The following is a 24,510-nucleotide window of genomic DNA, read 5'->3' as shown; positions in this document are numbered from 1 at the left end:
CACAAACCCACACTGACCTAACAAATGACTCAATAAAGAGACAAGCAAGGGAATAAGTGGGAGAGAAGGGTGACAGCTCTTCCTTACAGAAGGTTCCGATGAATAATTTTCAAGGAATGAGGGAACTAGAGTCGCCTTGGGCAGAGTGATGCCTGCTGTAACGAGACCACTGCTAGCGCTAAAACCAGGGGGCGAAGGTTCCAAGCGAAACGGCACGTCTGCAGAACCTCAAAAGTATCTCCTCCACTGTCTTTACTAATTACACTGGGGGCTTTGCTATGTGGCCAGACTCTGCCACTCCTCCTGGGAGTGTGGACTCACTGACTCACTCCAATGACGCGACACTGGGAAGCCAGCAGGCAGCAGGAGTGCAGGTCCCGACACCATGCCCTGACAGAATGCCAACGCAGGGCATGTACCTCCGGGGTGTTCCCCCCAAAACCCCAAATAACCTCAGTCTAATAACAAACAACAACAGACAAATTCAAAGTAAGGGTCAGTTAGCAAAGCACCTGACCAGTATCCAAGTGTCCTGGTCATAACAGACCGGAGAGACCAAGGGGCTGCCAGGTTGGAGGGAACTAAGGAGACAGGACGCCCAAACGCAGTGCACAGTCCTGCAAAAAGTGGGGAATCCAAATACAGCTGTAGTTGAGTTATGGTGTGGTGCCAATTCTGACAATTACACTGCGGTTTATAAAAGATCTTACTTAACATTAAGGGAAGCAGGCTGAAGAATATACAGGAATTCTCTGTTCTATTTTTACAATTTTTCTGTTAAGTCTGGGTATTACGCTGAAGGCGAATGTAAACTCAGGTAACTTTTGAGCATAGCATTTTCTGGACAGATGCTCAGGCTAGAGAAAAACATTCTGAAGGTTGGAGACGGGGTGGCCTGAAGTCATGAAGGGGAGCATGTCAGGGTGACAGCCAGCCCAACCCCCTTTCCCAAATCCCCGTCAGAGCGGTGGCACGAGGAAGCCAAGCCCAGACGGTAGCCCCTCACTGGAGACGCAGGCTCACCTTGACCATGATGTTTAACATAGCCCCAGGGTAGGAGATGGTCACCTTGGGCTTTTTCACACTGGTCGTCTTGATGACAAAGTTCTCTGGGAAGCTGTTGGGCAGGACACACCATATCCCATCTGTGTCCAGCTCTAACGGCCTCCTTCAGGGAAACAGAGAAATGAGACCACATGGATGGTGGACACCGATGCCTACAGAGCAAGAACCCCATGTCAAGTCCTGACAGTGGACAAGGCTCCCCCTGGTCGTGAACCCACAGAACGAAACACCTGCCCATCTCCAGCTCTACCTTCACCAACTTGTCCCTTCTCTCCCCCAGCCATCCGGCCTCCCCTACCAGGCCGCGCCCCACGCAGCCTCAGCAGCTGACCAAGCGCAGCACTCACCCGATCTGCTCAATCAGCTCCCGGGCCTGGGTGATGATGTTGGCCCCCGTGAAGCAGACGATGCCAGCCATCTCCATGGAGTACCAGCGGGCCCTGGGAGGGACAGTCACAGCAGGGGGGTGGGAGGGGCTCCCTCTAGAGGGTCGTTAGAGTTGGGGCTGGGAGGAGAGGACATCTGAAGCAGGGAAGAACTAAGGTGGAATTTAGCTCTGTGCTGAGGACACTCCTCTGTTCCTACTTCAAGGTGCAGGGCTCCGCTCAGGAAAGTTCTGGAAGGATGCAGCATGCTGCCACTGCAACAGCTCACAACCTCAGCTCAGCAGGACTCTCAATACCCGCCAGACGGCCGTGTGTCCCCGAGTCCCCTCCCACTCTCCCCGGCACCGTCTCATGCCTTCTCCATTCTCCCAAAGCCCACTCTCATCCCCTGACTTCTCAGGGAAAACACCAGCCTACCTGGCTCAGTGTTCACACCAGGTCTCAGAGGTGTCAAGCAACCTGAGGCCAGGCCCTCCTGCCCCAGGGAACTCTGCTCTGGTTCTAGCCCTGCTCTCAGCCCCTCCCTCTCTGCCATTAAAAAGCAGCAACAGATAATCAAGGCCTCTCCCCCTCAGACCAGTCCCTGGCCCCATCACCACCTTTCCCCTTCTCCAGGCCGCCATGCCGAGCCTCCCAGTCTCCAACCACAGGGGCTAGGCCTCACCTTCGATCACCTGCTCTCCCGAGGCCCCCACCCACCTGGTTTTCGGTCCAACGGACACAGGCCCCACCTTGCCTCATCTCCCTTTGGCCCCCGACCCCGGGCACAGTCTCCACGGGGCTTTAGGACACCCGCTCCTGGCTTTCTCGACTTCTCAGAAGGCTTTATTTACACCCCTCACTAGTCATGTGCCAGGAAACTACCATACCGCTGTCTGAAGCCCAGGATGCTCAGAAGAACATGTCCAGCCGTACTGACCCCCCTGATGCCCAGGACCCTCTGAGTCAGCGTGACCTCCACCCCTACCCAACCTGCTCTCCCACATTCCTTGCACTGGGGCCCTGCCACTCCCCTCTCACTCGTGCCCATGGGCCCCACGCATCTCAGCTGCGAGCCCCACCGGCCCCACCAGGCACCCGGGCAGGAGCCTACCCCTTGCGCATGACGTAGCCGTAGAAGGAGTTGAGGATGCACTTGTGAGCCAGCTGCAGGGAGTCGTAAAGGACCTCCATGTTCCTGCAGCGCTTTGCTTCCGCTGCCTCTCCCACCTCCACCGCCGCAGAGAGCTTCTTTCTCCACACCTGAGACCCACACAGAGAGCTTCTTTCTCCACACCTGAGACCCACACAGGCTGATCACCCCCCACTCTTCCAGCGTACATTCTCTATGGCCAGTGGCCCAAGGTTTACTATGTTGCAAATTTCCAGTCTATAGGAAACTTGAAAAAAAGTAGAGTGAAGACCATATGCATAGGGGCCACTGTTGATATTTTTTGCCATATTTCCTTTATTCCATTCTCGCTCTCTCTATTGGCACAAACAACGGAAAGACGTAGCTCTCACGACCGGAGCCCCCTAAATACTTAAGCACACAATTTCCAGGAACAAGAACCTCCTCCTGCGTAACCTCAATGCTATTATTACACCCGAGAAGCTTAACATGGAAACAACATCAACTTGTTCCTCATAGGGTCGGCATGCTTGGTTCTCACCAATCCAGAATCACCTTCAATCTAGAACTGCCCCATGTAAGACAGATATCCTGAAAGGAGTTCTGAACACAAAGGAATATATCGATATTACATTCTTATTTTTTGTGAGACTAGGACTAGGAGAAAATACTCTATGACAGCAACAACTCACTTGGATACCTCAGACTTGGGGCAACTTCAGCCTCCTGGAACAGAACTCAGAACCTGGCAGCTGACTGGAGAAGGGGATGAAATCCACGTCTGAAGACCAGTGACAGAGGCAGGGGTTTCGTTCCACTAGAGGCCCAGGGGCTCCCATTCCAAGTCCTGTTATTCCATTTACTCTCTTATTAATAGACTGGACAAACTGAGTGACAGGGTCTCACTCACAAACCACTGACTGAAAGCCAAGTGCACGTCATTAGAGGCAACATCTTAGAATAACCATTTACCCCTTAGCCAATACTTATAAACACACAACTGTTTACCAGACACTAGACCAAGCGGTGGAAGATGGACACCGTAGTGCTAACCAGGACCGTGTGCTACTGTAACTGGTTGCAAAGGAAATGTTCTCGTCACCGTGGTGGTGGTTACACAGCTGTATGCGTTTGTCAAAATTCATAGAACTGCCCACCTGAAAGGGTCAGATTTATCCCACGTCAATGTCACCTCAATAAAGTAGACACAGCCACTAGGGAGGGTGACAGCCATGGACGCTCGGGGGCGTATGAACTCACTTCCTGCCTGAGCAGCACTTCTTTCCGTTTGCTAGGCTACATGCTGCCACAGTGGCCAAACACCAGACATTCTCCTTCCATCTCAGAACATTTCACCTTTACTCCCCCAGCTGATAACTTTTCAGTACCTAGAAGAGTGTCGGGCACATAACAGGCACTCAGTAAACGTGCTGAGTGAATGAAAGGCTTTCCAGGATTTGTATCACACGAGAAGACGTCAGGCTGTTAGTGCTGAGGGGGTGGGGAGGGGGCACGCAGGACCCCAGGAACGCCCGGTGCCAGCCGGGGTCAGGGTGGGAGGCTCAACACGGTGACACCTGGTCCTCATGTCCACACAGGCTGTACCTCCCGGGATGCTGAGCCTCAAAGAGGCCGACGGACAGCTCAGCTCCCCCAGCTCAGCCCCAGCAGCTGTGAGGCTGGCATGTGGCAGCTTAGCTCCCCCTGCTCCATCGAAATGAAGCGAGTCTCAGCTAACAGGAAGCGTAGGGGGCCAGCGACACCGCACTGCCAGCTTCCGTGATGCGAATGGCCGTCCTGAGGTACCCTAGGACAAGAAGCCAGGCCCATCTGTGTCTTATTAACTAGGGAAACAAGAGCTACTCAGGAGGTCCCTAGTACAAGCAACTGATAAAGAAATGCAAAGAAGGCCATAAATATTTCAGCAAATTCCCCGTCCAATGTGAGAAGAAATTTTTTTAAAGGTTTGGTATTTAAAGAACAAAAAAAATTAAGATATTTATTGAGTGCCTACTATGTGCCAGGTAAGATGTTAAACTCTAAAGAACACGACAGTCACTACACTTCCGGCACTCTGATGAGGCAGACAGATAAACATGGAACTCAAGAGTTTAATTAAAATAAAGTGAGAAGGAATGGTGGTTCCTCAAAAGATTAAAAACACAATTACCGGGACTTCCCTGGTGGTCCAGTGGTTAAGACTCCGCACTCCCAACGCAGGGGGCCCAGGTTCGATCCCTGGTCAGGGAACTAGATCCTACATGCATGCCGCAACTAAGGAGCCAGTGAGCCTCAACTAAGATCCAGCACAACCAAATAAATTAATTAAAAATTTAAAAGTAGGGCTTCCCTGGTGGCGCAGTGGTTGAGAATCTGCCTGCCAATACAGGGGACATGGGTTTGAGCCCTGGTCTGGGAAGATCCCACATGCCGTGGAGCAACTAGGCCCGTGAGCCACAACTACTGAGCCTGCACGTCTGGAGCCTGTGCTCCGCAACAAGAGAGGCCGCGACAGTGAGAGGCCCGCGCACCGCGATGAAGAGTGGCCCCCGCTCGCCACAACTAGAGAAAGCCCTCACACAGAAACGAAGACCCAACACAGCCAAAAATAATAAATTAATTAATTAATTTAAAAAAAGTTCTGAAACTCTTATTAAATATTAAAAAAAATTTTTTAAGTGAAATAAAATTTTTCTCCTTTAAGAAAAAAAATACAATCGCCATATGATTCAGCAATTCCACTTCGGGGTATATATCCAAAAGAACTGCAAGCAGGATCTCAAAGAGATGCCTGTACACCATGGGAGAATAATTCACAGCAGAAATATTCACAATACCTAAAACATGGAAGCAACCCAACTGTCCACCAATGGATGACTGGATAAACAAGATGTGTTAGGTCCATACAGTGGAATATTATTCAGCCTTAAACAGGAAATTCTGGGGCTTCCCTGGTGGCGCAGTGGTTGAGAGTCCGCCTGCTGATGCAGGGGGCGGGGGTTCCTGCCCCGGTCTGGGAGGATCCCACGTGCCGCGGAGCGACTGGGCCCGTGAGCCATGGCCGCTGAGCCTGCACGTCTGGAGCCTGTGCTCCGCGGCGGGGGGGGGGGGGGGCGGCCACAGCCGTGAGAGGCCCGCGTACCGCAAAAAAAAAAAAAAAAAGGAAATTCTGACATAAGCTACAACATGAATGAACCTCAACGACATTAGGCTAAGAGAAATAACCTAGTCACAGAAGGACAAATCCTGTGGGACTCCACTTACATGAGGTCCCTAGAGTGACCAAAGTCCACAGAAGGTACAGAACGGAGGGTTACTGTTAAGGTAGAAAAGAGTTTCATTTTTGCAAGATGAAGAGTTCTGGAAAGGGATGGTGGTGATACCTGCATAACAGTGTGAATTTGCTTAATGCCGCTAAACTGTACACTTAAAAATGTTAGATTTCATGTGTATATTTTATCATAATAAAAAACCAAAAAAGTTTAAAATGATTATAATAAAGCACAATGATGACAGTCTATCAAGGCAGGGTGGGATGTGAAGACTCACTGAGTCTAGCAGTGAAGGAAGGTCTCTCAGAAAAAAATGATTTGCTTAAATAGAACACAATTACTTGTTGATATTACAACTGAGGTATTGCTATGTATTTCTATGTATTTCCCTTAATCCTACTGGATCAAACATGTCAGTAAAAACACTCCCCTCACTTCTCCTGGTCAGAGGTTGGCAAAGTAAAGGGCCACATGGTGTGTACTGTACACATGCAGGCCTCAGTTTCTGCTGCTCCCTCCCTGCTGCGGGCAAATGCAGCTCAGTTCCAATAAAACTTTATTTATAAAAATGGCTGGCCCAGCCAGTTTGCTGACCCCCTGCTCTAGATAATTACTTTAAAAGCAATCGTTCAGAATAGTTGCGAGGCCCCAGGCCCTTAATTCTTCAAAGTTAAGAACAACCGCATACTTATTGTCTGAATGCAGGTACCAGCCCAGAGTGGGGAGTAACACATCCAGACAGCGCCAAGCAAGGATTTTCACCTCAGAAACTAGACTCTGTTCCGACCTCACAAAGGTCAGGCTCACCTTGTGAAGACCTTTGAACTCGTAGCGCCTGTCCCGAAAGGCACGCACTGTGTCCACATAGAAGGAGTTCTCCCGCTGGCAGATGGTGGTGAGACGTTCTTCCACCTTGGTCACGTGGATTTTCTTGTATGCCTTCCGGCAGTAATCTGAGGCACAGTTGAGAGTGGGGGGCATGTGAGACTCCACACAGCAGACAGGCCTCCTGGACACAGCCAAGAAAGCTAGGCAATGGATGCCAACAAACGTGGCTTTTTAGGTTAACGCAAAGGAGCAGAAAACTCAGAAAGACGTGCGAGTGAAGCAGATCAAAGAAACGGCAGCCCCGTATGAGTGGACCAAACACACGAAGACCACAGGAAGGAGGGTTTGGTAGCTGAACATGCACTGAAGGATAAATGACAAAAAGAAGCCTATAGGAAGAACTAGTTCACAGTGGTCTCATCTAGTTCAACAACTGGTTCGACTGACCTCCAGGTGTGACACACCAACACAGCCCAACGAAGACTCAAGTCAGAGAAAACGCAGCCTGTGGAGATGTGCGCCGTCCCAACTGCTCACCTGCCAGCCTCCGCTTCTCGTATTTAGCCTGCTCCTCGCGGGACAGCTCGTGAAAGGCCCGGGCTGGGCCCTCTGGGGTCAAGGGAGGGAACTTCTCTGACTCCAGCTGGTGCTGGATCCGATGATACTCGCTGCGACTGGCTGGCACTGGGAGGGGTGATGGGAAGAGAGTCTGTGATAGAGACCCAGCCACTGCTTCCTGCTGAGCAGCACCACCCAGGGCGGACACTCACTGAACTCGCCCCTCCACTGCCAGGCCATCTTCCTCTGGCAGTTTGCTCCAGGCTTGTTGAAGTCACAGGCAGCACAGGTGGCCTCATCCACCATGGCAGAGGGCTGTGAGGGGATAGGAGGGGAGCAATTAGGGTTTGGGCAGAAGAGCTTGATTCTGATGTGAGAATCTCTCTCACCTGCAGGCGGTTCGTCAGGATGATGTTGGGGTACATGGCCCCCACGTCCAGGTGGTAGATAAGGGGACACTCAATTCGGTTAGGAACATCTTTCAGGGAGGTGAGCTTGGTCTTAATCTGATCACACACCTACAGAGAAAGGGGAAAGAAGTGGAGGCTGGCGACCAAGACGAAAACTGGAGACTGTACAGTGACAGAGAAAGCACCATGGGTTGCAGACGGACGACAGATGACAGGCACCAACACCAGGCCCTGGAGGTGCAGGGGACTTGCAAGAAAAGACAGGACAGCATCACGGGAAGCAGCTGCCTCCACCCCAAAGAACTCTGGGGGTCGGGAGAAAAGTGCAGAGTCTGTGACCTCACATGGCACGGCCCATCTGCTAGCAAGTAGGGGACCCAGCTAGATTATCAAGAGCCACGCTTCCTGGGTGCCCCGAGTGCCCCCATGGTGCAGGTGTGTGACACAACATCCACAGCCCAGCAATCCCTCATCTGATGGATGAGAAGTTTCAAGAGGTTAGTATGGGCTCAAGAACGGGCCCCCTTAGAACAAACACCTGCTCTGAACTGCGATGCTAGACTGTTTCCAGCCTTACTTTATAAACCAATGAATCAGATTCTGTTTCCAGCCAAAGCTGTCAGCTTAAAAGCCCTCCTAATGCCAACCACCTAGAAATCCTAGATGAAATGTGAAAACTATCCCTGTAAATGCAGTTCTGAGCTTCTAAGTCATCCCCAGAGAACAAAAGTGACGAGCAGACTCAAAACCAGAGCAGTGAGTTGACTCAATGGGTGCCTGGCAGGGCCAGGCCCTGTGTTGGGGTCCCCAAGACCATCCCCAGGTTTGGTGACTCACAGGGAAAAGACACAGAACTCAATCAGCAGGAAAAAGGCGCTTGAGGAAGAGCCCAGGCTCAAGCTTGGATGAGCTGAATTCTTCCAGCATCAAGCCGTGACAACACATGAGAAGCGCTGTCTCCCAGGGAAGCTCGTGGAGACCCAGTGCCCAGGGTTCTTACTGGGGGCCGTTCACGTAGGCAGCTCTGCCTGCATGGACCAAACCCGGACTCCCAGAAGGAAAGCAGGTGCTCAGCACAGACCACCTTGTTTGCGCAAGCAACCTGAGCGTCCGTGAGGCCTTCCTATCAGAGGGAAGCGAGAAACCTGCTGGAACCCGAGTTCCCAGATGCCGAGGGCAGCCGTGCAGCAGGCCTTTCCGAGGTCAGCGGCCTCAGGCCTGTGCTGTGGGCTCTTTCCTTCACACTTCTCATGCCTCCTCAGGGAGGAGCAGGCCACACACAACAGGGAGACAAAACAGAGCCCCAGGTAAAGGCAGGACTCTCAAAGGCCACCTCCATGAAAGAATAAACTAGAACAAGTCTGCTCACCAAAACCATGTGCATTCTGGGCTCTGGGCAAAGAAAGTATCCTCCCTGAGCATCTGTCATCATGGGTGCTAAGAGGTCTGGGATTTGCATTAAACTCTCCACTAAGACTGAGACCCTCCAGCCAAGGAACCAGATAAGAAGGGACATCAGGCCTGTGTCACTTTCGTGGAACCAGGAAGAAACTGTAAAATTACCTGACAGTCCTCCTACTGAAGAGGAATTCACATTCCAAAATTGCAGAGCATGGGGAAAAAACACCCACCATAACTGAGAGCAGACACAGTGGGAGGAGACCCGAGAACGTCAAAGAAGTAACCTCCTGGAGTAAACATGCTAAAAGGAGGCCTATTAAAGACAATAAAGACCAAAAATCTAAAACACAGGGAGAGAAACAACAAAGACCTACTGTACAGCACAGGGAATTATATTCAATATCCCGTAATAACCTATAATTGAAAAGAATATGAAAAAATATATATATATAGGGAATTCCCTGGTGGTCCAGTGGTTAGGACTCTGCACCTCTACTGCAGGGGCACGGGTTCAATCCCTGGTTGGGGAACTAAGATCCTGCAAGCCACACGGCACAGACAAAAAAAAAAAAAAAAAAAAAGAATATATGCATATGTATGTACATATGTATGCATATATATATATATAAAACTGAATCACATTGCTGTACACCTGAAACATTATAAATCACTATACTTCAAAAAAAATTAAAATTAGAAAATAAATAAAACACAGGAAGAGAAAAAGTCCACTTTAAAGAAATAAAGCATATTTGAAAAAGAACCAATAGAGCTTCTAGAAATAAAAATATTGTCCTAAAAAACAAAAGCAGTCACTGAAACTATAAAAGGCTAAACAGGCTTCTGATAGCCATGTAATTGTGTTTTATTTTTATTTTTATTCACTCCCCAAATGTAACACCTAGTTAAACCAGAACATTAGGCATGTACTTATTTGATAAGTTCATTTTATCCAAAGTGTATGCAACACTAAAGTTTGAAAACTACTGTGTTTAGGAGTTATTCTAATATATTCATTAGATAATTTAATTTAACACACTGGCATTCTTAGACAAGCTGGCTAAAAAAAACCCTTTAGATCTGGGGTCGGCAAACCTCTGTGAAGAACCAGGTAATAAATACTTCAGGTTTTGTGGCCACAGTCTATCACATATTTTTTTACAACATTTAAAAAATATGAAAACCATTCTTAGCTTGCTGACTGTACAAAAACAGGTCTTATGGGCTATAGTCTGCCAATCTCTAGACATTCAAGTATAAACTGGAAAACATCTAAATTATGCAAAAATTAACCAGAAGAAAAACATCAATCAGAAGGGTAGCCATCTTTTATGAAATACATTTACTTTGGTAAAGTCACATTAGAAAATCACTTGAATGCAAAATTGCCCTTAGTATTAAAAAATTCCTTAAAACCCTCCAAAGGAGTCAAACTCAAACTAGTAAGGAAAAAATGACTAAAAGGAACATCTATCAAGTAGAACAGGAAATACCAGAAACGTAATACTTATTGTTTCTAACTGAATCTCAGGCAAATGAGCCATTTGGAGAACAATCCCCCATCCACCTCTGTGCTAAGGCAAGCTCTGAAATGCTGCTCTGGAGGGAAGATGAAGACGACCCAAATAGAGGGCGGAAGGCTGGGATGACAGGGGATGACACCTGGACAGGCCAGACGTCGCTGTGAGCCCCCAGCTGACACCTCCCACCAGCTGTCATCGTACCACTGCCCAGATGATCACTCAGGAGCAAAAAGGTGAACCTGCTGCCCTGCCCCTAAAGACCCTGGGCCACCCTACAGAGAAGTTTCAGGGACTTTGGAGACAGCTACGAAGACGTACTACCTGTCACCTAGGAAGAGCTCACATCCAGAGTCACTAAGGTGTCTGGGGTCCCTCCAGTTAGCACACCTTCAGCCTCATTCCTAATTCATCTCATTGGTTCTTGGACGTGAAAGTAGTATCTTTTGGGAACTCCCTGGCGGTCCAGTGCTCAGGACCCAGTGCTCTCACTGCCAGGGGCCTGGGTTTGACCCCTGGTCGTCTGGGAACTAAGATCCTGCCTGCTGCGCCCACCCCCACACCAGCCCAACAAAAAAGAAAGTAGTAACTTTGTTCCTTTCAAGCTGTTCTTTAACTCCTATTTGTTATTCAGCCTAGACTCTCCTCTCAAGTTGGTTCATGGAGAGTTCCCAAAGCACATGACAGCTGCAGCTGGCAAGAGCTGCACGGTGCTTCATAGTTTGCAGAGCATGTGCACACGTTCTTGTTTGAATTTTGCCTGGTGAATCTGTTATGAGGCGTTTCTTGAAATCAATCCTAGAACTGGGAAGAACTGCAAAGTACTAAAGCCGCTGAATATGTTAAAGTGTGAGCAGGACCTGACAAGAGACCCGAGATGTGCCGCATCCAAAGGAACAGGACAGCGAGGTGGGAGGTGCCCGGGGCCTCCAGCCATGGGACACACTTTGCATATGGCGTTTTCTAACCATTATGTGATGGACTTTACAGTCACTATATTCTGCCCTGTAATTTGTAGCAACTCCTACCATCATTTTTTAAAGTCTCTTGACAATAAAAAGTAAAAATCCTCCAATGGCTCCTCATTGCCTACAAAATACAGTTCAGGTGAACGGGCACGAAACCCTTCACTTGCCTTCCTCTCTCCCACATCACACCACGTTGTCCCGAAAGCCTTCGCCATCTCTGTGAAATTCTCCCACCTCACTAAATCGAGTCACTCACTGTGAGCACCACACTCTCCTGTCCTAACTAGACCAGACCAGGCCCCGTGTCCTCTGTCTCAGCGCCCAAGCGCCACCACACAATAGGTGCACAATAAACATGCCGATGAAAGAACCCAATGTGCAAGGCGAGGCATGTAAGCAGACTGTCCCCCTCCAGTCCCCACGCGTCACCTCTTGGAAGTTGGTGACCTGCTCCATGGGCACCTTCTCCTCTTCCTCGATGGCGTGACGCATGGTCTTCTCCACCCGCTGCAGCAGGAAGTCAAAGGCAGCAGGATTCTAACACAAACAACCAAGAGAGGACATGAGTAAGAGAGGAAAATGCCCTCGTACCAAGTAACCTGCCTCAGGTGGGACGCTACACAGAAAATGCTCCAGAAGGAGCCAAGTGCTCGCCCTACAGCACCCTAAAGGGCAGGCCAGACAAAGGACGGCTGGCGAGGGGCCCACGGGGCGAGGGCTTTATTTCAGCCCTTGTGGGCTGGGTCCGCCCACAGCACTGGTGGGAAGAGGCCCGGCTTCAGGAGCCTCAGGAGGGGGCGCACCATCCGGAACCGGCAGGGGATATCGCTGCGGAACACGCCCGACTCCAGGGCTTCCACGTGGCCACCCACGTAGGTCTCGGCGTCCAGCACGTGGCCATCATCTGTCAGCTTGCTGAACTCTGGCTCCTGCTTGTTGGGGAAGACGATGTTGGCGTGGAAGGCCTGTACCATCAGCAAGGCCTCACACAGCGTCCCGGAGCCCTTCCGCAGCACCTATAGGGGAAACGCCAGGCTTTCAGCTAAACACCAAAATCCAACAGCTGCATCCACAACAGCTGCCTGGGACCACCCCTGGCAGGCAGCGGGCCAGGAGAGGCACTGACCTCATCGGGCTCCATGGGGATAATGGTGCACAGGGCAAATATAAAAGGGTGGACGTACTTCATGTACAGGTAGTATGTGGCCACTGCGTCTGACACCGAGTAGGTGGCCAGCATCTAAGGACAGAATATCAGAGAGTAAGGTCAATGAGACGCCCAGCAGGCCACCACCCCCAGCCGAAGGGCAACTCAGGGAGGCAGTGCACGCGCCTGGGGCTGCTCAGTGGCCATCCGGCACATGTCCTCAGGGTCCAGTTCCACGGGGTCATAGCCCAGCTTGGCTTTGGCAGCTGCTTTGAGGTTGTGGCTGCCTACAGGAAGGTAACTGTCCCTCTTCACCCACCTGGGAATGAGAAAGAGAGCAAAAGCCAGAGATGATTCTGAGATGAAGCCCAGGAACCTGTGAGAGGTTGCAAAGCTGGACACACCCCAGGAAGATGCAGGGTCCTGATGGGTATCCCAAAGATCTCCAAGGCGTCACGTGGTGCAGGCCCCTTGTGAAAAGCTTTCACCCAGATCCAGTCAATTTCACAGACAAACTCACAAACAAGGAGATGCCAGAGCCAGTCCCTCCAGCCCCATGGCCTTCCTCTCAGCCTCACAGAGAAGCACAAAGGTGAGCAGGCAGGAACCTGCACCCTCTGGCCTTCTGGATCCCCTCCACAGCCAGGCTCCGCCCGGCTCTGCCCTGCTCTCCCCGCCCCTCACACCCTGTTGTCAAATTCTCCTCACCCTCTCGCACCATCCATTTAGCACAGAAACGCTCCAGGCCACCTCGTGGCTGTCTCCACCTCTTCCCCATGACACACACCGTTGTCTCTCTAGGACCCACGTCTTCTTACTGGCAGCCTCCAGTCTCACCTCCCTTGGCCTCTCCGCCCTGTGGGCTGTCCTCTCCCTCAGAAATGCCCGCTGGGGCCTCCATGGCACTGCTGCCTCCACTGAGGGTGCCCGCTTCTCTTTTACTTCTCTTCTCGAGAATCTATCAACTATCACTTTTTTTTTTTTTTTTTTTTTAACCACATCATGGTGCCCCACAGTCTCCAGGCCCTCCATGTGGGTAGGGCTCCCAGGCCTGCTTCTACTCGGAACCCGAGCTCTGTTCTATTCCCCCATGAGCCCACCCCAAGCCCTGAGAACCAGAGTTCCCCATGCCTCCTGCACCTGTCCCCAAATCTACAGATCCCCAAGTCCTCGGCTCTCAAATATCTCTAGTCCAGCCCTCTTCACTCCTGTGCATGTTATGACCCGGCTTGCCCCTTCAATCCAAGTGCCATAACACCAGGGCTAAAGAGAAAACGCATCGATGGCTCCCCATGACCACCAAGATAAAACCCCCTCCCCACCAGGCACAGAAAGCCCACGACACCTCCTTCCACTCCAGCCTTGCCTCTCAGCACTCTGGGCCACCTTGCACACTTGTCCTCAGCCTGGACACCCCAGCCTGTCTGGACACCATGCACGAGCCTGACTACCACATCCCAACCTCGTGTGGGAAGCCAAGGTCCCTCCACGAGCTCCCATAGCACCGGGCCTCACTCTACCAGGTCTTTCTTTCTGGTCTGGTTTCCACACCCTGAGGACCAGTGCTCAGCATGTGTTTGCTGACTGAATGAATGATGAACAAACGATGAAAGACACATCCCGGGACCTGGGCAGAGGCGGCAGCCACTGTTCTCTCAGATGATGGGAGCTACTTCTTGTGGACAGGACCAGCGTGTGCGAGAAGGGAACCCTGGACCTCACTCACAGAAAGCCCTCATGAGACACTGTGACCAGCTGCCAGGTGAGTTGTGGGGCCTACCTGAGACAGTCCATGTGGATGCACTGGGGTGCTTTGTACTCCCCCTGGCTGTCCTTCTGGAACCCAATCTCCTGGTACATGCTCAGTCCATGGACCGCTGCTCTGGCCTCCACAAACGGCCTAATGACGAGAGGATGGACAAGCGTGTGGGGCAGTGAGTCTCTAATTCCTACAGAGACAGGGCAGACAGCCCCCAGGGGACGCCTCACACGAGCTCCCTTCAAACGCAGTGAGGAGCCCACCACGTCACCCGGCGATGCTCCTGCTCCCCTGTTCTGACTCACCAGTCAAAAAAGTCCCCATTATAGGTGACCATGATGTTGGGTTTGGTCTCCTGGATGTGTTCGAACCATCTTTGGATTAGATGAACCTGAATTCAACAAATCTTAGCAGTCAGGATTGCTTTTACTCTCCTTCAAGCGATTTCCAGGCAGCTCTCCAAAGCTGAGGAGCAGCAACCCCACATGAGCCTGTTACTTCCAACCCAACGGGGCCTCCAGGTGAACGAGGACCAGCCACTGGGGACTGAGTCCAGCTGCTGCTATGATTAAAGGAATGCCGAGGCCTAAGAGGGTCACCAGGCCTGCCTCCCATTCCCACTCTACCCCAAACATCAGGCAGTTTCCCAAGTGACACCTCTACCTCATCAGGCGCATTGAAGACATAGAAGGGCCCCTCATATTCTGGCTTGGGGGTGAACTCGAAATCTTCTATATCTTCTGAGACGATCTCCCTGTTGGTGATGAGGTAGCCCTGGAAAGTTCATTAGCAGTCAGTATGAGTTAGAGACACAAAGCCAAAGACACACCTCTCACACACAGCCCAGAGACTCTCGCTACAAAATCTCTGCAGCAACTTGAAGCGCCCTGGCTTTCCCAGGAAGAGACACGCTACCTAATCCTCAGATTTGCCTGGAAGGCAGAGCGTGGCTGGATGTCAGAACAGGTTCTGTAGACTCCACTCACTCATTATTCACAAAAAAAGTACTAACCAAGGGTGGACACTGTTCTGGTTTGGGGACCAGCTATGGTCCTTGTTCACAGAGAGCTTACGTCCCAGAAGGCACCACTCACCTGACCATCAATCATATAGGAAATCATCATAATCTGATCAGTCTCAGCATCAGGAAACTTGAGGGGCAGTTTGGTCGTCTCAATGTCAAATGCTAAAACCACAGGGTCCTGAAGGGACAAAATGTAGCATTAAGTCAGCCACAAACCAAGCTGGGCTCTGGAGACCCTGTGGTCCTCTTGACACCCACCACCTCCACCTCTACTGTCAGTTACTAAAAGCAAGAGTCAAGCTGCTGTGGGGAAAGGTTCAGGAGGAAGTGGGACTGGCATCTGGGGGATGAATGACCTTCGTCCAGAATACCATGATGATATGAAAACTTAAATGTATGAGAAAATGCTAGAGTAGCTGTTCACAGGAAAAGTCTAGAATTACAGAACACCTGAGTCTCAGAGCTCTTTAAAATGCATCACTCATTTTGTCCTTTATGACAACCCTGATAGGAGTTTATGATACAGAACTGACAAACCGAAAATGGAAGTCAGAGCTTTCCCTCAAACGTTCCGATCCAGCCTAGCTCAAATACTGACGTCACATGATGATGTATGTGTGCAAAGTGAAATTATACTGTCAGGTCAGAAACTGCTGAAAAAAACAACTACCCCATAATTCTTTTAAGAAGGTATTTGAGGAAAAAGCAGCAAACAAATCCTTGAATCAAATTCACCTTTCAGAGCAGAATTCACTCTCCAAAAACAACTGGAAAGTTTAGGATGGAAGAAACGCAAGTGGTACTTACGGGTCGTTCAACGAGGTCATCGCGGCGGGCAATTTCCACTGGAGAGGCACTTCCTCGGTACCGGACATTGTACCAGTGAGCCTGCAGGACATGTGGTGCATTAACTAAAGACTTCTACGCCTGTCCAAGGAAGTCAACTCTATGGATCTATCCTTCAATATCACCTCCTGGCTATCAGGAACTGCCCACAGGCAACAGCCCACTCACCACGTGGATCTTCAGGTCGATGGAGAGGCGGATGTGGTAGGGCACATCGTACTCTCGCATGTCCACAATGTTGTCCAACTGGTCAGCAATCTTCTTAGAGGCTTCCTCTTCATCAGTAATCACACTGCCCCCTTGTAGAACACTGCAAAATAAAGACAGCAGCTTTTTCAACTATGCTCCGCTAGGGGCTGGAGGGGGGAAGACCAGTGTCCATACAATGAAAACACTGAAGTTTTACAAGGTGGCTGAGATAATCAGGACAGGCCCTTCGTAAGGAATGACCTTGGATGATCCCCACCCCACCAAGCAGCAGGCCACAGACACAAGGAAGTTCAGTATACTTAGGACATTCATTTTATAGGACCTAAGTTACACCCCATTTAAAAGAGCAAAGAGGGCTTCCCTGGTGGCGCAGTGGTTGAGAGTCTGCCTGCCGATGCAGGGGACACGGGTTTGTGCCCCGGTCCAGGAAGATCCCACATGCCGCGGAGCGGCTAGGCCCGTGAGCCATGGCCCCTCAGCCTGCGTGTCCGGAGCCTGTGCTCCGCAACGGGAGAGGCCACAGCAGTGAGAGGCCCGCGTACCGCCAAAAAAAAAAAAAAAAAAAAGAAAGAAAGTCTACCTAATTGCTCAAAACTGTTTCCACGTTGAATGGAGCCAATCATTAAGGTAATTTTATTGCTGAGTTTTCCCACCTCCTACTCATCTTGTAAACTTAGGAAAAATGGGAAACAGTCCTTGTGGACTGACTGGCTGCTCTGCTTATGTGAATGAAGCTTACCTGGTGAGCAGAGCAGTATAGGCATCACTGGTGTGGCCCTGCTCCCGGTTTTTCTTCACAGCAGGGGAGATCTCCTTCCTCACTTTGACCAGGTCCTCCACGGTGTTGAAGGACAGCTTAATGTAATTTCGTTTCAAACCAACCAAGTGATTTGGCTACAGAGTGAAGAGATGGTGCTCATGAGTTCAAAGAGAAAAAAATACTATACTGGGGAGAGAAAATAAGGCGAGACGATTCAAAGGTAAATAAATGATTTGAAGAGCTGGCAAATCCAAAGCACCTTGTTCAACTCTGCGCGTGGCACCAACTATGCCACTAGAGTTCTCTAAGAGGATACAGGGACAGTCACCAAAGCCCAGCATCTATACTGTCCCACAGGTGTGGGACTCGTCCTCTTCCCATCTCACCCCATGGGCAGGGTGGACCCGGCCTCATTTACCCTGAAAGGGCTGGGTGATACTCACCAAGTCCAGATCCTCTTTAGGGACAGTCTCTACTTTAGCAATTTTACCCTGAAACTTCTTAGAGAGAAAAGACGAAACTTCTCGCTCACAACCCTAAATCAGGATCAGAATGAAAGGACTTCCCATTAGTAAAATCTATTTCCTTCCTTGCTCATTTCTCTTGAAGCCTCTTTATTTCCAGTTTTGAATCCCCCCACAAAACGAGGCACAGGTCGTTTGACCTGATGCCATGAACCACAGACATACCTTTCTGGTTGCAATGTAGAAATACGGCTTATAGGGCAAGGCCACCTGCAAGAGTCACAACCCATTCAGGGGTGATGAGAAAGAAAAAAGGAAGAAAAATGAAGACAGGCTGTTTGCTGTTATGCCTGTGATATAGCCTAGCCTAGATCCAATGCATCCTTGACCTTGACATATCTTAAGAGAGACAGTGCAATAGAAAATTAGGACCTGCACATATCACAGGGGCAAGAGTCTAAGAGACACAATGTTGCTCATCTTTCAGTCTTTCTGAGCTAGCTTCTCTTAGGACATCTTAAGTGGTGACTAATGTGGCTCCAAGGGGCCCATGTCCCTAAAGGGCTTCAGGAAGCTGCACACTGCAAGCCTCCTAATCCCTCTCCTCACAGTTGCAGAGCTAACAGGACACTTGCCATTTTGAGCCCAGCTATGCCTCATTACTGAGTGGTTATTAGCTTCTAGGATGTCAAGGGCTTACCTTAAATCTGCTCCCATCATCCTGAATAAAGTAGTAATCCACTGCACTAACTAAGCGTTTATCTTCATCTAAAATCTCCGTCTACAAGAGAAGCAGTCAACATGGGCACAAAGTTATCCTCCACACAGCACAAGAGCCTTTTCCTCCTTTTCTGGGAAACTGAGCACTTTAAAAACAAAATCTTTCTCTACCCTTGCGTAAACACTACTGGCCCCATTCACAAGAACCGCATCATAACAGCCTCCAAATGGGAATTTCTCTGTTTCCCCCTCAACTTTGAAAGCTTTATTCTTATGGGTAACAGGGATGCCCCTTACCTCAGTCTTCCCAGTGGCCTCTTTATGACCCAAAGAAGTTAAAGAGGAAAGCAGGAGAGCTACAAACAATCCCATCTCTACCTGGATTGCCCAGACAACAGGTTCCCGCTAGGTGTCACCTACTCTTCAGACAAGGGCTATGCCACAAGGGGTGCAGCCACCCTCCTGAATGGAAGGAGGAAGATGGAGGAAAAGCACAGGTGCTTACAGGGTGCATGTTGATAAGCCAGCCTGTCTTCTCACCAGGCTCCTTGAGTCTCTCAAAACCAAACCGCAGATCCATCTTATCTGTCCACTGACTGCGCTCCAGGCGCTTGAGTGCCGAGACAGAGGCAGAGGGGCCATCGTCCCTGCGTGAAAGGAGAGAAATCCAGTCTCCGCTGATCATGACACTATCTACTCCCGCAGCCCTCAGTCTGCCTAGTGTAAGAATTTCGTTTGTGGGCTTCCCTGGTGGCGCAGTGGTTGAGGGTCTGCCTGCTAATGCAGGGGACACGGGTTCGAGCCCTGGTCTGGGAGGATCCTACGTGCCGCGGAGCAGCTAGGCCCGTGAGCCACAACTACTGAGCCTGCGCGTCTGAAGCCTGGGCTCCACAACAAGAGAGGCCGCAATAGTGAGAGGCCCGCGCACCGCGATGAAGAGTGGCCCCCGCTTGCCACAACTAGAGAAAGCCCTCGCACAGAAACGAAGATGCAACACAGCAAAAATTAGTTAATTAATAAACTCCTACCCCCAACATCTTCTTTAATAAAAAAAAAAAAAAAAAAGAATTTCGTTTGTGACATGGTAGGAGCACCCCTGAAAAACCTCACATTTGGCAAAATAGCTCACTAAGATAACAGGACTCAGGGAAAAGAGGGCTGGGGCAGAACCCTCCAACCTTGTTCACCTGTGTAACCAGAACAGAAATGAAAACAACGACCTTGGCTGGACACTGCTGCCTCATGGGACATTAAAAATGCACACAGTCCAGTACTGCAATCCTGAGCTTTTCTCCCAGAGAAAAGAAAAGTCGTGCTCATACGAAAAACGTGCACGTGAATGTTCATTGCAGCTTTGTTCATTACGGACAAAAAGTCGAAACAACCCAGGTATTCTTCAACAGGTGAATAGTTAACCCATGTTATATCCTTACCGTGGAATACAACTCATGGATAACAAACTTACTGATACATACAATAACCTGGATGGGTCTCAAGGGAATTATGCTGAGTGAAAAAGCCAACTCCCCCAAATTGCATATTTTATTCCACGTATATAGCATTCTTAAAATACCAGTTAGAGATGGAGAACAGATTAGTAGCTGCCATGAATGGGGGAAGGGAAGTGGCTGTGGCTATATGAAGGTAGCACGAGGGATCCTTGGGACAGAACTGTTCTGCATCTTGATCGTGGTGGTGGTGGTGGTCATGAATACACAAAGTGCACAAAACTAAATACACACACATATGAGTGTACGTGCATTGTTGTATCATGTCAATTTCCTGGTTGTGACATTGCACTCTAGTTACATCAGATGTTACCACTGGAGGAAACTGGGTTAAGGGATCTCTGTGTAATTTCTTACAACTGCATAAGAATCTACCATTATCTCAAAATAAAAAGCTGTTTCTTTCTTTATTTATTTTTTAAATGTTAGTTCCCAAATTTAGTTTGTTTCTTGGAAAATGCAACTAACAGTATCTACCACACAGGATTTTCATGAGCATTCGAGACAATGAATGTAAAAGCACTTTGAAAAATGCCAAGTTGGCAGCACAGTATTATGTATGAAAAACAGAACGACCAATGGAGTGGAGTCTAGTTCTACCAAAAAGGAGCAGTGATGATTAAATCACATGATGCATATGATGTGAGGATAGGATTCTTTGTAGCTGAGTGGGTGCTTGATATAGTATGTGTGATATTTACTAAAGATCCGTAGAAACAGAGGGGAATATCCGTTTTTTGTCATCTACAAGGTAAAATTCTGTAATGTCAGAGTTATTTGAAATAACTTGAATGAACTAATTCATCTGTGTTTTCAAGTCATGGAATTTGAGTTGGAAACATACTGACTGAACGCTTTTCAGGTACTACCCTGTGCAAGGCACATGTGAATACAGCACAGCACTCCTACACACACGGAGGTGGCTGCACCACATCTGGGAAAGCGCAGCAAGGAGGCCTGCCGTGCCTGAGTGTATGGAGACAGCACTGACCCAGGCTAGGCCGTTTTCTCTTTTACCTGGTTTATAAACACTGAAAGGTGGCTTCAATTTCTACACAGCAAAGTCATTAACCATGTTTTTACAGAGCTGTTTGTTTTAAATGCAAAACGTGAGAGGAGAGGTCCTGGTTTATGAGGGCTGAGCACAGGAGGAGAGTGTAGCCTGCCACCTGAGATGGGAGGGAGGCCCCGGTGCGGGCGCTCAGGTGAAAGTTTCTGCAGAACCAACAGTGCACATGTCTGTGCGACACTCCAGCCAAGAGCTCTTTCCTTCCCTACTGCGGATTCCAACCCCCTTGCCTAGGGAAAATTGCAAACGAGCCAATATAATCTCCACATTTTACTGATATTCTCCTGTTCACCAACTACATGTGAGCAAACCGGGGTTACAGAAACTCACCTGCTGTGGCAGAGTAAACTGTACCTTAAAAACACGATGTATCTTCTGGGACGCCTGAGTCTAGATGTCAGTAGAACCACACATGGATAAAAGTGGGGATATGATATTGTTCTGTGTGAGAGGAACTATCTCAACTGAGAAGGGAAATCACTTCTCAGCTCAGTACATCTGCTTCAAACTTCCCAAGCCTTTCTCTGGTTAGGATTTTGTAAATAACTCTTCATACAGATTTGATCATAAACCTTAAATTAAGTACTTGACGAAGACTTTCCACCAACAGAACTATCCAAAACTGTTCTGATTCCAGAGGTTGGGATAATCCCAAATTGTTCACAATCTTTAACTCCACAGGTGTGATCCCATCTAGACCGACCAGAGTAATTATGGCTTATCTATCTTCAAAACAGAACAATTATTTTATTAGCATTCCAACTTAAAACACAAATGCTAGGGCTTCCCAGGTGGAGCAGTGGTTAAGAATCGGCCTGCTAATGCAGGGGACACTGGTTCGAGCCCTGGTCCGGGAAGATCCCACGTGCCGCGGAGCAACTAAGCCCGTGCACCACAACTACTGAGGCCTCGTGCCACAACTACTGAAGCCTGCGTGCCTAAAGCCCGTGCTCTGCAACAAGAGAAGCCACCGCAATGAGAAGCCCGCGCACTGCAACGAAGAGTAGCCCCCGCTCTCTGCAACTAGAAAAGCCCACGAGCAGCAACAAAGACCCAACGCAGCCCCCCCCCCCCAAAAAAAAGCTAGTCTCTTCTTTAAACTGCAGTTCTGAGATTCTGGACCCTATATATTTTTGGCAGAAGGCCTATTTATTAGCTAAGCCAACTATATTCTGCACTCCTCAAAAATGTACAGCTAAGAATCGATATCCCTTGCCTTTTTGTCTTTTTTTAATTTTATTTATTTTTGGTTGCATTGGGTCTTCATTGCTGTGCGCGGGCTTTCTCTAGTCGCGGCAAGCAAGGGCTTCTCATTGCGGTGGCTTCTCTTGTGTAGAGCACGGGCTCTAGCTGCGCGGGCTTCCGTAGTTGTGGCACGAGGGCTCAGTAGTAGTTGTGGCTCACAGGCTCTAGAGTGCAGGCTCAGTAGTTGTGGCACACAGGCTCAGTTGCTCCGCGACATGTGGGATCTTCCCGGACCAGGGCTCGAACCCATGTCCCCTGCGTTGGCAGGCTGATTCTTAACCATTGCACCACCAGGGAAGTCCTGCCTTTTTGTCTTAATGTAAATAAATGAGCTACTTTATAAACCAGTGAGCAGAGAAAAATATGTATGTGCCTAGAGTGGTGCAGTCTAAGAAAGGAAGCAGTCTAAGAAAGCTAAATATACAAAATAGAGACCAGATTTAAAAAAAAAAGATCTGAACTAAGCCTGTGCAGAACTCATGTCTTTAATTACTGTAACACATTTCACTAGTTATTAACTTATAAACAAAAGTGGTCAGAGAGTTGCTTAAGAAAAACTCCTTTGCCTGAAGGTAGTCCTTGGGTCTATCACCTCCACTTGAACAGAATGACCTATTTCAAGATTAGGGTCCTTATTTTTCACAAAAGATTACAGCCACCTGTTGCAGGCAGGATAATTGACAACCCCCCCCCCAGACGTCTATGTCCTAATGCAAGGAACCTGTGTTATCCTGCATGACAAAAGGGAGTCTGCAGGTGTGCTTACGTTCAGGACTTTGAGATGGGGATTATCTGGGTGGGCTCACTGCAATCAAAGGGTCCTGACGCGAGGGAGCCAGAAATCAGAGCGAGAGACTGGAGATCTGACAGTGTTGCTTTTGAAGGTGGAGAAAGAAGCCTCTACGAGCTACAAAGGGCAAGAGAACAGATTCTCCCCTCAAGCCTTCAGAACGAAAGAAGCCCTGCCCCATCTTGAGTTTTAGGACTTCTGACCTGAGAATACACTGGTACAGCGTAAGCCACTAAGTGGTCGTCTGTTACAGCAGCAGTGGGAAACCAACCCACCACCGCACGGTATGGCTTTAAAATCTCTGGATCCACCTCCAATCAAAACCGCAGAAAAACTATTCCAGGCCCTGCTAGAGAACACAGGTAACTTCAGTCTGAGGCCCAGATCTTTACCCAGTCAAGACTGAAGTGCTACTTACGGAGGACTGCCCCCGGGCGTGCGGCTCTCTGTACTAGTAATACGTTCCTCCAAATACCCTGGGTTCTATCTGGGCATCAAGTGGTGGATTAAGTGGACTCGAAAACTGCTCACTTGGACCATACCGCCTCTCAAAACCTTCCTCAGGAGCCGCATAACTCACTTTTTACCCCGTGATAGTACAAAACCCGAACGACGGAGGCAACTGTAACAAATACAACCACCGTTACTGACTGCTTACGACAGGACAGACACTGTCCGAGCGCGGCGCCCAAAGTCCAAAGCGGCTCTTCCTACTCGGCAGCGGCGCCACACCGCGTTCAGGGCCGCCGGGCCCGCGCCAGGCAGCGGGCGGGACGGGAAGGCCGACGCTGCGCGCCTCCACCGCCGCGACTCGAGCACACAACGCGCCGACCGCAGCGCGCGCCCAGAGCTTGGGCGCCGACCCGAGGTTAGGCTACACCGCCTTGGCGCGCTCCTGGCGTGGCCCCGGGCTTCTTCCCCAAGGAGAACGCGTCCGCAGCGCAGCCCCGCATGAGCCCCGCTCTGGCGCGTCCCTCCCCGCGGCCCCGCCCCCAGAGACTCCCAGTCCCCGCTGAGCCGCCGCCGGGCCGCTCGCCGAGGGCCCCGGACACGGCGCCGACAAGGCGGCACCACCGGGACGAGGGGTGGCGGCGGAGGGACGCCCGACTCTCAACCTGGAGCCCACGTCGGGCGGCCTGGGGAGCGACCCAGGCGCTCTCGCCGCTGCTCGCGGAAGCCCCGCGCGCTGAGGAGGGGGCGCTCCCGCGCCCGCCTGCCACCCGCTCCCTGCCCGGGAGGCCGGTCCACCCCTCACCGGCTGGCCTCGCCGTCCGAGCCCGGCTCCGCGCGCCGCCGCCCGCTGTTCCTCAGAACCATAGCGTCGCGCTGGCGCCAACTCCACCGCCGCAGCTTCCCTGTGGAAATTTGGCGCGCTCCCACCAACTCTCGCGAGAGACCGGAAGCGCCCCACCGCCCAATCAGAAGGCTCGATGCGCCCCGCCCCGCCGA

At 50.2% G+C, this 24,510-nt stretch overlaps 1 protein-coding gene across 1 annotated transcript in view; it reads right to left on the bottom strand.

Annotated features, from left to right (window-relative positions):
* POLE (DNA polymerase epsilon, catalytic subunit) overlaps positions 1-24,425 on the bottom strand; it is a 54,495-nt gene extending 30,070 nt beyond the window's left edge. The window contains exons 1-23 of the mRNA XM_082640804.1: positions 24,317-24,425; positions 18,955-19,096; positions 18,430-18,510; positions 17,955-17,999; positions 17,709-17,801; positions 17,245-17,399; positions 16,464-16,605; positions 16,257-16,337; positions 15,520-15,627; positions 15,089-15,199; positions 14,731-14,816; positions 14,447-14,566; positions 12,853-12,985; positions 12,646-12,759; positions 12,323-12,535; positions 11,949-12,056; positions 7,610-7,738; positions 7,433-7,535; positions 7,200-7,346; positions 6,642-6,787; positions 2,545-2,693; positions 1,413-1,505; positions 1,024-1,168 (exon numbers count right to left, since the gene is read on the bottom strand). Coding sequence (XP_082496930.1) covers positions 1,024-1,168; positions 1,413-1,505; positions 2,545-2,693; positions 6,642-6,787; positions 7,200-7,346; positions 7,433-7,535; positions 7,610-7,738; positions 11,949-12,056; positions 12,323-12,535; positions 12,646-12,759; positions 12,853-12,985; positions 14,447-14,566; positions 14,731-14,816; positions 15,089-15,199; positions 15,520-15,627; positions 16,257-16,337; positions 16,464-16,605; positions 17,245-17,399; positions 17,709-17,801; positions 17,955-17,999; positions 18,430-18,510; positions 18,955-19,096; positions 24,317-24,378 — 2,706 coding nt within the window. The 5' untranslated portion in view covers positions 24,379-24,425. The remainder of the gene's footprint in view (positions 1-1,023; positions 1,169-1,412; positions 1,506-2,544; positions 2,694-6,641; positions 6,788-7,199; positions 7,347-7,432; positions 7,536-7,609; positions 7,739-11,948; positions 12,057-12,322; positions 12,536-12,645; positions 12,760-12,852; positions 12,986-14,446; positions 14,567-14,730; positions 14,817-15,088; positions 15,200-15,519; positions 15,628-16,256; positions 16,338-16,463; positions 16,606-17,244; positions 17,400-17,708; positions 17,802-17,954; positions 18,000-18,429; positions 18,511-18,954; positions 19,097-24,316) is intronic.
* Positions 24,426-24,510: the final 85 nt, after the last annotated feature.

This window comes from Mesoplodon mirus (assembly GCF_964341445.2).
Source record: "Mesoplodon mirus genome assembly, chromosome: 13".
In the NCBI taxonomy this organism is placed as follows: Eukaryota; Metazoa; Chordata; class Mammalia; order Artiodactyla; family Ziphiidae; genus Mesoplodon; species Mesoplodon mirus.
Note: the sequence above shows the minus strand (reverse complement) of the source record. Positions and strands in the feature narration are given on the sequence as shown.